This window comes from Oncorhynchus gorbuscha, linkage group LG18 (genome assembly GCF_021184085.1).
Source record: "Oncorhynchus gorbuscha isolate QuinsamMale2020 ecotype Even-year linkage group LG18, OgorEven_v1.0, whole genome shotgun sequence".
Taxonomy (NCBI): Eukaryota; Metazoa; Chordata; class Actinopteri; order Salmoniformes; family Salmonidae; genus Oncorhynchus; species Oncorhynchus gorbuscha.
In genome coordinates, this window is record NC_060190.1 from 25218689 (window position 1) to 25233999 (window position 15311).

Here is a 15311-nt window from a genome sequence, read left to right on the forward strand (position 1 = left end):
AGAAAAATCGGTCGACCTCTAATGCATACATAAGCGAAATAAACATAATTGACACCTAGCAGAGCAAACTTGCTTCAAGAGGGCCACCATTGTTCCTGTTCCCAAGAAAGCTTATCATAGAATTCCGTCACGCACCTGCAACAAGTAACCTCAGATGTGTGCTTCAAGTGCGTTCTGAGCCCTCTCCTGTACTCCCTGTTCACCCCGACTGCGTGGCCACGCACGCTCCAACTCAATCATCAAGTTTGCGGACGACACAACAGTGGTAGGCTTGATTACCAACAACGACGAGACGGCCTACAGGGAGGAGGTGAGGGCTCCTTGGAGTGTGGTGTCAGGAAAATAACCTCACACTCAACGTCAACAAAACTAAGGAGATGATTGTGGACTTCAGGAAACAGCAGAGAACACCCCTATCCACATCGATGGAACACCCCTAGTTTTAAGTTCCTCCACATCGATGGAACAGTAGTGGAGAGGGTAGCTAGTTGGCGGGCGGTATCTATTTTAAGAGAGCGGGAGAAAGACAGTAGGGAAAAAAAGTGACAAGAACAGAGAGAGTTCAACAACTTGAGAGAGAATGAGGTGGACAGACATAGAGAGAGGGTGAAAGAGAAAGGCACTCACAAATGTGCTCGAGAGCATCCTCTGTATCACCGCCTGGTACGGCAACTGCTCCGACACAGATGCCCAAATGAGAAATTTCAGAGATTACTGTATTTCTGACAGGTGCATCAAAGCTCAAATCTCAAGGCCATCAGACTGTTAAATAGCCACCACTAACATTGAGTGGTCTGCCAACACACTGTCATTGACACTGACCCAACTCCAGCCCTAGCCATAAACAAGTGGCTACTCTACAACTCGACTGCATCCTTATGTAACACAGCTAGCCACTTTAACTATGCCACTTTGTTTACTTTGTCTACATAAAATAATTGTCTCATTAATGCTGCTCTGCTTATGTACAAACATTCAGTTTTATTGTTAAAAATCACTAACTAGCAGAGCAATGTTCAAATAAAATTTGATTTGATTTGATTTGATTTGATTTGAAACAGCTGAAATGTATTGGCATTTTTCATTATATTTGAGACTTGTTTATTGAGTTGCATTCTGAAATTGTTGCCGCAGCTTTAACACTAGAACCGCTGTGCCTCGAGGGACCCCTCTTCAAGCTAACGAGCAGTCAGTCATTCTGACTGCAACATTCTCAGTGTAATTAATACATTTCATATATGCTATCGCTAAAATAATAATTTGGTTGTACTCATGGTTTTAACAGAATATATTTAAATATATTTTTTTAAAGGCATTTATTCGTTTTTGTCGCTGTAGGCTATATTTAAAAACAAAAACATTCAACTGTTCAATCAATTCTTTGTTCAACTGTTCTTTGTCATCAAAACTGAGGTAACGTATGATCTCTCTCGAAGCCATCCCGTGACATGGTTTCTCCAAAGTAAGGTATCCCATACATGTCTGACCAGAAGCCTTGTTAAAAGTTAATGTTTGAAATGCTAACATTACTAGCTAGTCGTGTGTTGTAAGTTATTGTCCTGCTGAATGGTGAATTAATCTCCCAGTGTCTGGGGTAAAGCAGACTGAAGCAGGTTTTCCTCTCGGATTTTGCAATGTGCTTAGCTCCGTCTCGTTTCTTTTTATCCTAAAAGTGTCTGTTTTTGCCGATGCCAAGCATACCATGCAGCCTCCACCATACTTTAAAATAAGGAGGCAGTTAACTCAGTGATGGCTTGGATATGCCCCAAACATCATGCTTTGAAATTCGGACAAAACTTGTATTACTTTGCAGTGTTTTTTTTGCAGTATTACTTTAGTGCGCTGTTGTATACAGGATACATATTTGGGAATATTTGTATTCTTCTTTTCACCTCTGTCATTTCGGTCATTATTGTGGAGTAACTACAGGGTGGTTGATCCATCCCCAGTTCTCCCTTCACAGCAATTGAACTCTGAAGCGGTTTTAAAAACACCATCAGCCTCATGGTGACATCCTTGAGCAGTTACCTTCCTGTCCAGAGTGTGCAAAGATGTCATCAAAGCAAAGGGTGGCTACATTGCAGAATCTCAAATATATTTAGATTTGTTTAACACTTGTTTTGGTAACTACATGATTCCATATGTGTTATTTCATAGTGTTGATGTCTTCACTTTTATTCTACAACGTAGGAAATAGTACAAATTAAGAAAAACCCCTGAATGAGTAGGTGTCCAAAGTACTGTATGTATGAGGGACATAGGAAGGGGTAGTGATAAAGAAATCATGTCAACCCCTATTGTTTTGTATAACGTTCCCTATTATTAGTGTTATTATTGTATAACGACAAAGTGAAACATTTCTTCACAAAAAATATTGTTCTCACAGTGTTATTTAACACTGTACAGGAAATGGTGGTTTCGGGTGGATTATTATTTTAATCTGTGTCCAGGAAACAGCCCCTTAGAGCAGTGGTTCCCAAGCAGTGGCTTCAACCTTTTTTTAAACTGTAGCACACCTCGGTGGAATAAAATAAATAAATGGGTAACACCTAAATTGTCCCTATTCATTTATTTAGTGGTAATGACCTCCCATCTCATCCATTCTGCAAATAATACATTTTCTTTGACAAATGTTTTTTTATTACAAATTATATCAGACTTATTTGAACGGTTAGCATAGTTCCTTACTTATGACGATTCATTTGTGTAGACTCTTAAAAGCGTCCTGCGAAACTGCTCTAGAAAGAACACAGTGCAGACCCCGCCCTCAGAAGCCCTGCCCTCCTCAAGCTGTAACACCGGGGCTTGCATTATTTTCCTCAATTTAGTACCACTCTTCAAACGAGCCAAAATGTGTTATACCCCGGTAAAAAGGTTCAGTTTTGAACCGTTTGGCAGCCTGAGTGCACCGGACTGAAAACAACGATATAGACGTAACCATGTGCGCCATTCAATGGATTATCTGAGAGGCACTGGTGCTCCCAAGTCAAAATTACATGTGAATCCACAGGTCACGTTTCTAAGTGAGAGGTCAAAATAATAAATCACACCGGTGGAAAACCAATACATAAGGCTTAGAGGGTAAATTGTCTGACCTGCTCTCTGAGGGGGACCACTCTCCCTCTGAGTGAGGGTGTACGTCCCTGGTCTGCACGGCCCCAAACTCTTCATACGGTTGCTCAGACAGCGAGAAGTACACCGACTTACTGTTAGGGAGACAAAAGAGCCAGCCACAGGATATATCAGAACATAAAATCAGATCGTTCAAAGCCATACCGAATGCTATATCTAACAATAGGACATGCGTTAAATGTATTTGTCTTTTTCACCTAACACTTGTGGTGTGTTTGATTTAGTTTGGCCAGCACTATGAATCCAATAGAATAGTCATTCTTAACCAATAGAATTTATGTTTTCAACAGGAGTTGACATTGACCTGGCGAGCATGGATGTGGAGAGCTCTTCTTTGGAAGGGCTCTCCTGTTCAGTCTGCTCCCGCTCTCTCTCCCTCTCATCGGACGAGGAGCTGCCATCATCTCTTAGGTGGGAGTCGGAGCGTATGCGTTTGCGCCGCCGCTTCTTCCTGCGTGTGCTACCGGAAGTGGGGGGGCCTTCAAAGGTCTCCTCGGCCCCCTCCGGGAGCTCGATGAGGATGGGTGACGTACAGAGGTGGGCTGGCACTCTGGACTGGGGGTGAAGGGGAGAAAATTAAGGCACAACTAAAATACTAATTAGTTGTGTTAATGTACTAGGCTACACATTAGTAGGTGTGTCTAAACTTTTGACTGGTACTTCATACGCGCCCCCCCCGATCGGAATTACAAAATATACCATTTATACCGTGGTATCGCCCAAGCCTAGTTGGAATGCCCATCTGGGAATTGAACACCGGTCCCCTGCATGACAGGCGGGGAACAACTCCAACAAACAGACCTTCTCTCCCCATCTCAGGCAAAACCCTGATGCCGTCGGACACTGCTTTGTCTATTAAAAGAGAGGGCCTTCTCCAGTTACGCCAATCTTTCTAAGAAGTCACCGACGGAGTTCAGACCCCTGTACGCTGACACCGGTCACACAAACTGGTCCGAGTCAAGGCAGCCGGAGCGTTTCCACCCCAGGCAAACAAGACACTCACAAGTGCTATCTTGAATTTCCATTGTGAAACCACATGCCCAAGGGCATGGTCGGACGTTCAACTCTGTCTGGTTAGCCTTTTTGAGCTTTTACCACTGGCCAACTTATTCAAGCAAGGAAGCATTAGCTAGACAAACAAAGCAGAAAGTAGTTTGTTTTTGTGTTTGCTTAAAGTAAATACCCTGAATTCATTGGCCCATTGGGTGTGTTTAAAAAAAGAAAATCTGGTGAATTTGATTGGTTGTTGACTCCCCATAGTATGTTATGCCGAGTGACTGACTGAAAGGGAATAAATCAGACATTGAATCTCTTTAAGCATGGTCAAGTTAATCATTTGGCTGTGACACAAAGATAGTCGTCCTATTGAACTGAAGGACAGGAAGGAAACTGCTCAAGGATGTCACCATGAGCCCATTGGTGACTTTAGTTCAATGGCTGTGATGGGATATTACTGTGACTCCACAAGAAAATGATATAATAATAATAATAATAAAATACAGAATACAAATATTCCAAAACATACATCCTGTATTTAACAAGTCACTAATGTAATACAAAAAAAAATCATTTTGAGCCTTATGTTTGGGGCAAATCCAACTCAACACGTCACTGAGTAACTTCCTCCTTTCAAGCATGGTGGTATCTGCATCATGGTATGGGTATGCTTGACATTGGCAAAGACCAGGGAGTTTTTCAGGATAAAATAAATGGGATGGAACTAAGCACAAGCAAAATTCTTGAGGAAAACCTTCCCCAGTCTGCTTTACACCAGACACAGGGAGAGGAATTCACCTTTCAGCAGGACAATAACCTACAACACAAGACCAAATCTACACTGGGAGTTATTTACCAAGACAGGGAATGTTCTTGAGTGGCCTACTTCCAGTTTCGACTTAATCGTCTTTAAAATCTATGGCAAGACTTGAAAACGGCTCTAACGATGATCGTAATAATTAACCTAATAAGACAAACAGCTGTAATTGCTGCCAAAGGTGTTTCTAACATGTATTGACTATGAGGGTGAACCTATCTAATCAAGGTATATTAGTGTTTTATTTTTAATTCCTCTTTAACAAATGTTAGATAATTATTCTTCCACAATGACATTACAGTATTTGGTGTAGACCATTGACCAAATATGACAAGTAAATACATTATAATCCCACTTTGTGACAATAAAATGTGAAGAGTTCCAAGGGGGGGGGGTGAATGCTTATGATTGGCTTATTGACAATGCACAATGCCTAAGAATAAACACAACAGGCTACATCACCTATCCGATTAGCTTAACATGTCTCCAAAAAGAAGTTAGCCTCCACTAATGAACAGACCTATAGGATCAAATATATATATATATATTTTTTTTTAATAGGACAAACCTCAAAATCCTCATTTTCCTCCACGAAGAAAGCTTCTCCGTTGTCCCCCAGCTTCATTTGCAGGTAAACTGGCTCCCCGTTGATCTCAATGTCCACCTGCAACACAGTCAATGTGTGTGTGTGTGTGTGTGTGTGTGTGTGTGTGTGTGTGTGTGTGTGTGTGTGTGTGTGTGTGTGTGTGTGTGTGTGTGTTTAAGAGAGAGCGTGAAAAAGGGTATGTTGATCATCTGTATGTGTATTTATCCGCTTACATACAGTGCCTTCAGAAAGTATTCATACCCCTTGACGAGCTTCACATTTAGTTGTGTTACAGCCTGAATTCAACATTTATTAAAATGTATTTGTTCTCTCACCCATCTACACATACCGTCCCATAATGACAAAGTGAAAACATGTTTTTAGAAATGGTAGAAAATGTATTGAAAATTAAATAGGGAAATATCTTATTTACATAAGTATTCACACACCCGAGTCAACATGTTATATAAAAATAAAAAATATGTTTTATAAATCACCTTTGGCAGTGATTACAGCTGTGAGTCTTTCTGGCTAAGTCTCTAAGGGCTTGGCACACCTAGATTGTACAATATTTGCACATTATTAGTTTTAATACATTCTTCAAGCTCTGTGAAGTTGAATGTTGATCATTGCTAGACAGCCATTTTCAAGTCTTGCCATAGATTTTCAAGCCAATTTAAGTCCAAACTGTAACTAGGCCTCTCAGGGACATTCAAAGTCATCTTGGTAAGAAACTCCAGTGTATATTTGACCTTGTGTTTCAGGTTCTTGTCCTGTTTAAGGGTGAATTTGCCTTCCAGTGTCTGTTGGAAAGCAGACTGAACCAGATTTTCCTCTAGGATTTTGCCTGTGCTTAGCTCGATTCGGTTTATTTTTATCCCCCCAAAAAAACTCCCTAGTCCTTGCCGATGACAAGCATATCCATAACATGATGTAGTCATGGATTTGCCCCAAACATAAAGCTTTGTATTCAGGCCAAAGTCCATTCTTTGCCACAGTTTTGCAGTTTTACTTTAGTGCCTTAATACAAACATGTTTTGGAATATTTGTATTCTTCTGCACAGGCTTCCATATTTTCACTCTGTCATTTAGGTTAATATTGAGGAGTAACTACAATGTTGTTGATCCATCCTCAGTTCTCTCCTGTCACAGCCATTAAACTCTAAGTCAGTCACTATTGGCCGCATGGTGAAACTCCTGAGGGGTTTCCTTCCACTCCGGCAACTGAGTTAGGAAGGACACCTGTATCTTTGTACTGACTGGGTGTATTGACACACCATCCAAAGTGCAATTAATAACTTCACCATGCTTAAAGGGATATTCAACGGCCAACAGTCCCCACTGTTCCATAAGGTGAATTTTTTTACCTGCTATTTTAATCTGATTCTACTGCTTGCATCAGTTACCTGATGTGGAATAGAGTTCCATGTAGTCATGGCTCTATGTACTACTGTGTGCCTCCCATTGTCTGTTCTGGACTTGGGGACTGTGAAGAAACCTCTGGTATGTCTTGTGGGGTATGCATGGGTGTCCGAGCTGTGTGCTAGTATTTTAGACAGCTCGGTACCTTCAGCTTGTCAACACCTCTTACACAAACAAGTAATGAGGAAGTCAATCCCTCTTCCACTTTGAGCCATGAGAGACAGACATGCATGTCATTAATGTTAGCTCTCCGTGTACTTTTAAGGGCCAGCCGTGCTGCCCTGTTCTGAGCCAACAGCAATTTTCCCAAGTCCCTCTGAGGCACCTGCTCAACTGAAGGACCTTACAGATAGTATGCGTATTGTATGTATGTCATTCAAAAAAATTACATGAAACACTATTATTGCACGCAGAGTCCATGTAACTTATGTGACTTGTTAAGCACATTTTTTTGTACTCCTGAACTGATTTAGGCTTGCCATAAGGGATTGAAAACTTGACAGATTTTAATTTATTAATTTGTAAAAATGTCTAAAAACATGATTCCACTTTGACATTATGGGGGTATTGTGTATAGGCTACTGACAAAACACATCAATTTAATCCATTTTGAATTCAGGCTGTAACACAAAAACAATGTGGAAAAAGTCAAGGGGTGCGAACACTTTCTGAAGGCACTGTACATACACCCATCAGGTGTAGGCTACACCACACACTCCAGTCTTCTCCATACTCACCACTTTTTCTTTGGAGCGCAGCACCCCCAGCTTGCCGAAGCGCACGTGGAATGGGGAGCACTGGAGGCTGCCGTCGGGCTGGCGCACCACGATGACATCGATGCCCCCCGTGAGCGTGGCTGGGTTCAGGCCCCGGTACAGCTCCTTCACCGTCACAAACACCGACTCTGCCAGCTGCCCCACGTAGTTCATGGTCTGGGACTGGAGGTGGAGGGAGAGATAGAGCAGGAGAAAGAGGAGTGTGGGTGGGGGAGGGGAAATGGGTCAAGGGGCAATTCTTGTCCAACGTTTATGCAATTCTCTACCAATCAATGTTCTTGAATTGAGAATACATGAGGCCTAATCCAGGCTCAGACTGCAAATTGTGTAACATGTTTTGAGACCTCATGAAAGGCAAAACAATATAAATTAAATTTGTCGTCAATCAATAACGAGGTAGGCTATCCTCTTCTCTCTTCCTCCCTATAAGCTAAACTCACATGGGCTACTGCCATATTGCTTTCACCTGATGTTTCTTCCCATGTGCTTTTACCTGGTTAAATCAAAACACAATTATCGAGCTGGACTACCATACAAATCAACTTTTCACAATACCTAGGATAATATAGCCCAGTAGGCTATCCAAGTTTGTTGGCAGAATACAACATACATTTACCTTACCAGGATCATGTCCACTCTAAAATCTTGTCACGCTAAACCGAGATGCCAAGCAGCTAGCCTAAGTGTTTTAAACAAGCTTTCTTGACCCTTGGAATATGTGAGAGTGTTGATTAATTATTATAGGTTAAAGATCCACTGCTCTGAGAAAGAGCAAGGTCCATCATTACACACCCAACAAAACAATCTGGTGATGTCATTTCCTTTAACTACTCATGATGATGCATTGACCCACCTTATATGGAGTTCCTATTTATGAGATTACAAAATTCTTTCTATGCTGTTTTGTCACATATATAGGTCTGAGGTTGTAACAGCGTAATAGGCTCTAGGCCTACAGAAAACAAATCAATATTGAGAGCTGTTTTGGTACTCCTGATAGGCTACTTACCTGAAATTCCCTGTAAAACAGCTTACCTAGGCCTAATTAGAAAAGATGGGATTACATCAATTATTTCTGACAACATGTAATCAGACTTAGTGACTTCAGAAAGTATTCAAACCCCTCGACTTATTCCACATTTTGTTGTGTTACAGCCTGAATTCAGTATTAAATGTATGTATATATATATATATATATATTTATTTATTTTGTTTGTTTTTTGTCTCACCCATCTACACTCAATACCCCATAATGACAAAGTGAAAACATGTTTTTAGAAATGTTTGCAAATTTATTGAAAATGAATACAGAAATGTAATTTACATAAGTATTCACACCACTGAGTCAATATGTTGTAGAAGCACCTTTGGGAGCGATTACAGTCTTTCTGGGTCAGTCTAAGAGCTTCCACACCTGGATTGTGCAACATTTGCCCATTATTCTTCAAGCTCTGTCAAATTGGTTGTTGATCATTGCTCGACAACCATTTTCAGGTCTTGCCATAGACTTTCCAAGTAGATTTAAGTCAAAACTGTAAGTAGGCCACTCAAGAACCTTCACTGTCTTCTTGGTAAGAAACTCAAGTGTAGATTTGGCTTTGTGTTTTAGGTTATTGTCCTGCTGAAAGGTTAATTTAATCTCCCAGTGTCTGGTGGAAAGCAGGTTTTCTTCTAGGCTTTTGCCTGTGCTAAGCACCATTTATTTTATTTTTTTATCCTGAAAAACTCCCCAGACCTTAACGATTAACAAGCATACCAATAGCATGATGCAGCAACCACTATGCTTGAGAATATGGAGAGGGGTACTCAGTAATGTGTTTTATTGGATTGCCCCAAACATATAACTTTGTATTCAGGACAAAAAAAGTAAATAGTTTTGTCACATTTCTTGCAGTATTCTTCCAAACAGGATGCATGTTTCAGAATATATTTACTCTGTACCGGCTTCCTTTTTTTCACTGTCATTAGGTTAGTTTTGTGGAGTAACTAAAATGTTGATCCTTCCTCAGTTCTATTACAGCCAACAAACTAAGTCACCATTGGCATCATGGTGAAATCCCTGAGCGGTTTCCTTCCTCTCTGGCAACCATTTAAGAAGGTTGCCTGCATCTTTGTACTGACTGGGTGTTTTTATACACCATCCAAAGTATAATAACTTCACCGTGCGCAAAGGGATTTTCAATGTTTGTCTATTTTTTTTACCCATCTACCAATAGGTGCATTGGAAAACCTCCCTTGTGATTGTGGTTGAATCGGTTTTTGAAATTCACTGCTCGACTGAGGGACCTTGGAGATAATGGTTTTTGTGTATTGTATGTCATAAAAAAAATCATAAACACTATATTATTGCACATATTATTGCACACAGAGTGAGTCCATGCAACTTATTATCTGACTTGTTAAGCACATTGTTAGTCCTAAACCTATTTAGGCTTGCCATAACAAAGGGGTTGAATGCTTATTGACAAGCAAGTTCAGCTTTTCATTTTTTATGAATTTGTAAAAATGTCAAACATATTTCCACTTTTATATTACGGGGTATTGTGTGTAGGCCAGTGACACAAAAATCTACATTTCATCCATTTTGAATTCAGGCTGTAACAACAAAATGTGGGAAAAAGTCAAGGGGTGTGAATACTTTCTGAAGGCACTGTAGCTTAGGCTACATTTTGAGTTGTGTCCAAGAGTGTCCTTTAGTCAAATCCATACTGGCAAACTGATTAGTAACATTGTAGAGAAAGGCACGAGGTCCAAAAAAAGCATGTTCAGCATACACGCATTGACAAACCACAACATGATCATTAAATGTAGAGTCTATGATTCACAGGTAAACAAATCCCATAGCCTAGGCCCAAGGCTAATAAAATGTTAGCTTCTGCATTCTGTAGTAACCTCTATTGGAAGCGACCACATATTTAACAAGACTGAATTATGATCAAGCTACTACTTTTGAATGAAAACCACATAAGATTTGAGGACTCTCCACAAAAAAACTAGGCACTATAACAAAACTAGGCCCAAATAACAAACAAAACAGGAGAACCGAGCATTAATCAAGGCAAATTGGGCTGTTCTACTGTTATTCTGACCAGTGATGACAATAGGACTTCGAAAGGTGAAGGAGTAGCCTATCAGAATGTAGAAGACCAATAAAACAGGCTAAGGCTAATCATGGAGTCAGTGTACTGTCACAACAAAATGTTGAATGTGGATTAAAGTGACTTAAGAGGAAAGACAACAAGACCAAAAGTAAAATCTTGAGAAACATAGCCTCCCCAAAAGGATATGGCTAACAGTTTCAGGCCTTACCAACAGAGAGAAGTGAAGTTGTACTTTCCCCACAAGGCCTTGTTCCCTGGACCCCCCTTCCGCCATCAGTCACCCAAACTTCCTTCATCCCCCAGAATTCTTTATGCTCCCCAGAATCGGTCCACTGGCCCTCCAGTTAGCCCTCCACTAGGCTACATTTTGGACACTTAGGCTAGAAGACTCCAAGACCACCTTAGTAGAACTGCGGATACTTTGAAAAGAAAATGTCATTTTCAGCCCCTACAAAGACCCGTCCCGAGGAGGGTTTTCTAATTGGCATATACTAGCCTAGCGTTAATAGTCTCTAGGCCCATGTGTTCTGAGCTGGAATGCAATATAGAAGTCTATGTGAGAGACCCAGTATATTCACTCACATCACCGCTCCCTCGATCACGAACACACACATTAAGGCACGTATACACAATTCACACTTCCCCTCTCACTGCACATGACAGCCAGGCCAGCAGTTTCTGAAAAGCTTGGCTGATCTATTCACGAACACTCCGCTCTGCCCAACACGCAGTGACCAGTCACCCGGCGCACTCTGGGATTGACTGCTACTCTCTGGCCATTCGAAAAGAGACTCTAGCATCCATGACGCGCAACATCAACACTAGAATAAACGCTACCATTTATCAACAACAATTTCTTTCGGGGACTTGGAAGCGGTACTTTTGGGAACTTGAATGGATATCCTTACATGAATAGAAAACAAAAAGGGTGAGTTGGTGCACAAGGGGGTGAGGGAGGAAGTACAGTGTGGGTAGAGGTACACACAGTGCAATTGACCAAATAGCCTAACCATGCTGGTTCTAGAAGAGACAAGTAGAGCAGGGCCGCTGGAAAGCTCCTGGGCTACAGCGATGATGGTGATTGTTTTCTTCTCTTTGCTCTGTCAGGCAATTCAAGTTGCGGTTGATATTATTTATTTTTAGCGATACATTACTTTGTAATAGAATCTGCGAGGTCAGCAGTAAATGGAGGCTGGACATAAAGCCCACAACGGACAATTTTGTGTGGAGACAAAATGGAGGGAGTGCAAACTTAGTACAGTTTATTTAATTTTTTATTTTACCTTTATTTTACTAGGCAAGTCAGTTAAGAACAAATTCTCATTTTCAATGACGGCCTAGGAACAGTGGGTTAACTGCCTGTTCAGGGGCAGAAGGACAGATTTGTACCTTGTCAGCTCGGGGATTCGAACTTGCAACCTGTGAGGGTGAGGGAAAACTCCTGGCATTCGATATATTTCTGGAAAGCCAAGAGTAGGCCTATTATTTCATTGATATGTCTAAACATGATTAAGCTAGAAGAACTGTAGTAACACTGCAATTAAGTTACTCAGATGTCTACGAAAAATGCCCAGTATGCGAATTACTTGTGACTTTGGCGCTGATCCTTTTAAGCATTGGACAAAGCTTGCTATTACTACTTTTTCCGACGTGTCAGACTACAACTTTCATTTTGATAGGTATGCATTGTAGCCAAGGAGAACCATTCCCTCAAAGTGGTAGAGATCATTTTAAAGGGAAACATGGCCAAAGGCAAAGAGCAAACATCTGTTAGAAGCAAAAGATACATCATTGGTTAGAAGCCACCTAATTAATCACTACTTGTTTTTGTAAGAAGTGTTGACAAGCTGAATGTACTGAGCTGTCTGTTTAAACTACTAGCACACAGCTCAGACACCCATGCATACCCCACAATACATGCCACCAGAGGTCTCTTCACAGTTCCCAAGTCCAGAAAACAGACTATGGAAGGTGCACAGTACTACATAGAGCCATGACTACATGAAACTCTATTCCACAGCAGTAGAATCAGATATAAAAAAACTGGTAAAAATGCACCTTATGGAACAGCTGAGCCTGTGAAGAGACACACAAAAAGGTAGACACACATACAAGCTCACGTACTCCACACACATCTACATTGTAATATTGTTGTATGGTGGTATTATACAATTTGTATTGTAAATATGTAGTGGTGTAATAATGTTGTATCTTTTGTTTCATATGTAAGTGCCTTAATGTGTTTGGACCACAGGAAGAGTAGCTGATGCCTCAGCAGCAGCTAATGGGTGTCCCTAATAAATACATTGTGTACCTCCGATGTATTTTTTTATTTCACCTTTATTTAACCAGGTAGGCCAGTTGAGAACAAGTTCTCATTTACAACTGCGAGCTGGCCAAGATAAAGCAAAGCAGTGCGACAAAAAAAACCCACTGAGTTACACATGGGATAAACAAACGTACAGTCAATAACACAATCTAAAAATCTGTATACTGTGTGTGCAAATGAAGTAAGGAATAATAAGTAATATGCTATAAATAGGCCATAGTGATAGATGACCAGTGAAATATACCTGCTGGAGCGCGTGCTACGGGTGGTGTCAGAATGGTGTCGTCTGTGTAGAGGTGGATCAAAGAATCACCCGCAGCAAGAGCGACATCATTGATATATACAGAGAAAAGAGACAGCCTGAGAATTGAACCCTGTGGCACCCCCATAGAGGCTGCCAGAGGTACAGACAACAGGCCCTCCAATTTGATACACTGAACTCTGAGAAGTAGTTAGTGAACCAGGCGAGGCAGTCATTAGAGAAACCAAGGATGTCGAGTCTGCCGATAAGAATGTGGTGATTGACAGAGTGAAAAGCCTTGGCCAGGTTCGACGAAGACGGCTGGCGGTTATGATATTGTTTAGGACCTGGAGCATGGCTGAGGTGCACCCGTGACCAGCTCGGAAACCGGATTGCATAGCAGAGAAGGTACGGTGGGATTTGAAATGGTCGGTGATCTGTTTGTTCACTTGGCTTTCCAAGACTTTAGAAAAGCAGGATGGATATAGGTCTGTAACAGTTTGGGTCTAGAGCGTTTTTGAAAGGGGCATGCTTATTTAAGATGGTGAGGAAAGCACTTTTAAAGAACAACCAGGCATCCTCTACTGACGGGAGGTCAATATCCATCCAGGATACCCGGGCCAGGTCCAGGATACCCGGGCCAGGTCGATTAGAAAGGCCTGCTTGCCTTTGTGCTACATCATTGGTTAGAAGCCACCTACTCACAGTGTGTACCTCTGACGTATGTGCTACTAGCATGCATCTGACGTGGACTTAGAAAATAAAGACCATCAAGCATGACCTGTAAAAAAGGTGGAGGTGGCATTTGCCAGGATAAAAGTACGAAAACGTATACACTCACTACGGTAAGTTGCTCTGGATAAGGGAGTCTGCTAAATGACTATGTACATTTGATTCCAATATCCTAGCAACAATGACTTTGCGATAGTTTATTACATTTAGAGATGGGCCAACATTCAAACAAACCATTGTTTGGATCAAACAAACGACTAAAATGGGCATATTCAGTATTTTGATTAGATTCGTCTCCAGGGGGGTTTAATAGATGTTATCATTGAAAGCACTACGCAATTTACTTTTGACACTGCTCCAATAAGACGCTATTTCGAATGTTGAACCATTTCAAGCCAGACTTGAACACTGACGCCAGTCAATTGGTTTGTCACATTGTTTCAGCGAGACTAAACGCGCAGTTCCATGTTATAATGACCAAAACCCTTTGTTCAAAATAGCTTATCTATAGTTTTCAAACCAAGTGCGTAGCTAAAAGCAGTTGGTGGTGGGTTAGCAGCTAGCCAGCCATCATAGTTGTCAGGGAATTAATATTCTGGACATCAACAACACGATGAACCAAACTCTCCCGTTCCTTGCGACGTGGCTGGCTGACATGGCTACTATTAGGTTCGCTTCACAAAAATAAACGTATTAACACTATTTAAAATAAAAAAATACGATTATTTCGCACATCATCTTTCTATCCATTTACGTGTAATGTTTAACGATACAGTAATGATTGTTTATTTGATCTTACCTACAAACGGAGTTTCCACAAAATTATGCTTCCTACTCCAGGCGCGTGCGCACACTATTCTCTATGGAACAACATGCAAGTCAGCGTTTGAGTGGTACGCTGAAAGTAGCCGGAAGTCGACAAAATAAAAATCGAGGTTAGAGGAGGTACGTGTATGCACCAGGAGTCGGAAGTTGGCCAAATTGCCAACAGCCTGCCAAATTTGATGGTGGCGGGAAAGATCGCGGAAACTCAAGCGGATTGTGAATCTAATGGCGGTAGAATTAAGGACAATTAGAGTATTGTCCAATATTCTTCTTGAAGAATCAATTTGAGCTATCCAAACTGGTGGAGAAAGTGATGGGTAACGTGAAGGATGTGATTAAAACGAGAGGTGGGCT

At 41.2% G+C, this 15311-nt stretch overlaps 1 protein-coding gene across 5 annotated transcripts in view; it reads right to left on the bottom strand.

The window, feature by feature from the left end:
- Positions 1-15085, bottom strand: part of LOC124002584 (phosphatidate phosphatase LPIN3-like) — a 34464-nt gene extending 19379 nt beyond the window's left edge. Inside the window, exons 1-6 of one of the 5 annotated variants that reach the window (XM_046310106.1) lie at positions 14932-15020; positions 13404-13445; positions 7691-7891; positions 5514-5609; positions 3437-3687; positions 3096-3206 (exon numbers count right to left, since the gene is read on the bottom strand). In XM_046310106.1, coding sequence (XP_046166062.1) covers positions 3096-3206; positions 3437-3687; positions 5514-5609; positions 7691-7882 — 650 coding nt within the window. In that variant the 5' untranslated portion in view covers positions 7883-7891; positions 13404-13445; positions 14932-15020. Of the gene's footprint in view, positions 1-3095; positions 3207-3436; positions 3688-5513; positions 5610-7690; positions 7892-8169; positions 8200-8345; positions 8452-11038; positions 11531-13403; positions 13446-14931 lie in introns of those variants that run through there. The other 4 variants (XM_046310105.1, XM_046310103.1, XM_046310107.1 and 1 more) reach the window with 4 other exon arrangements.
- Positions 15086-15311: the final 226 nt, after the last annotated feature.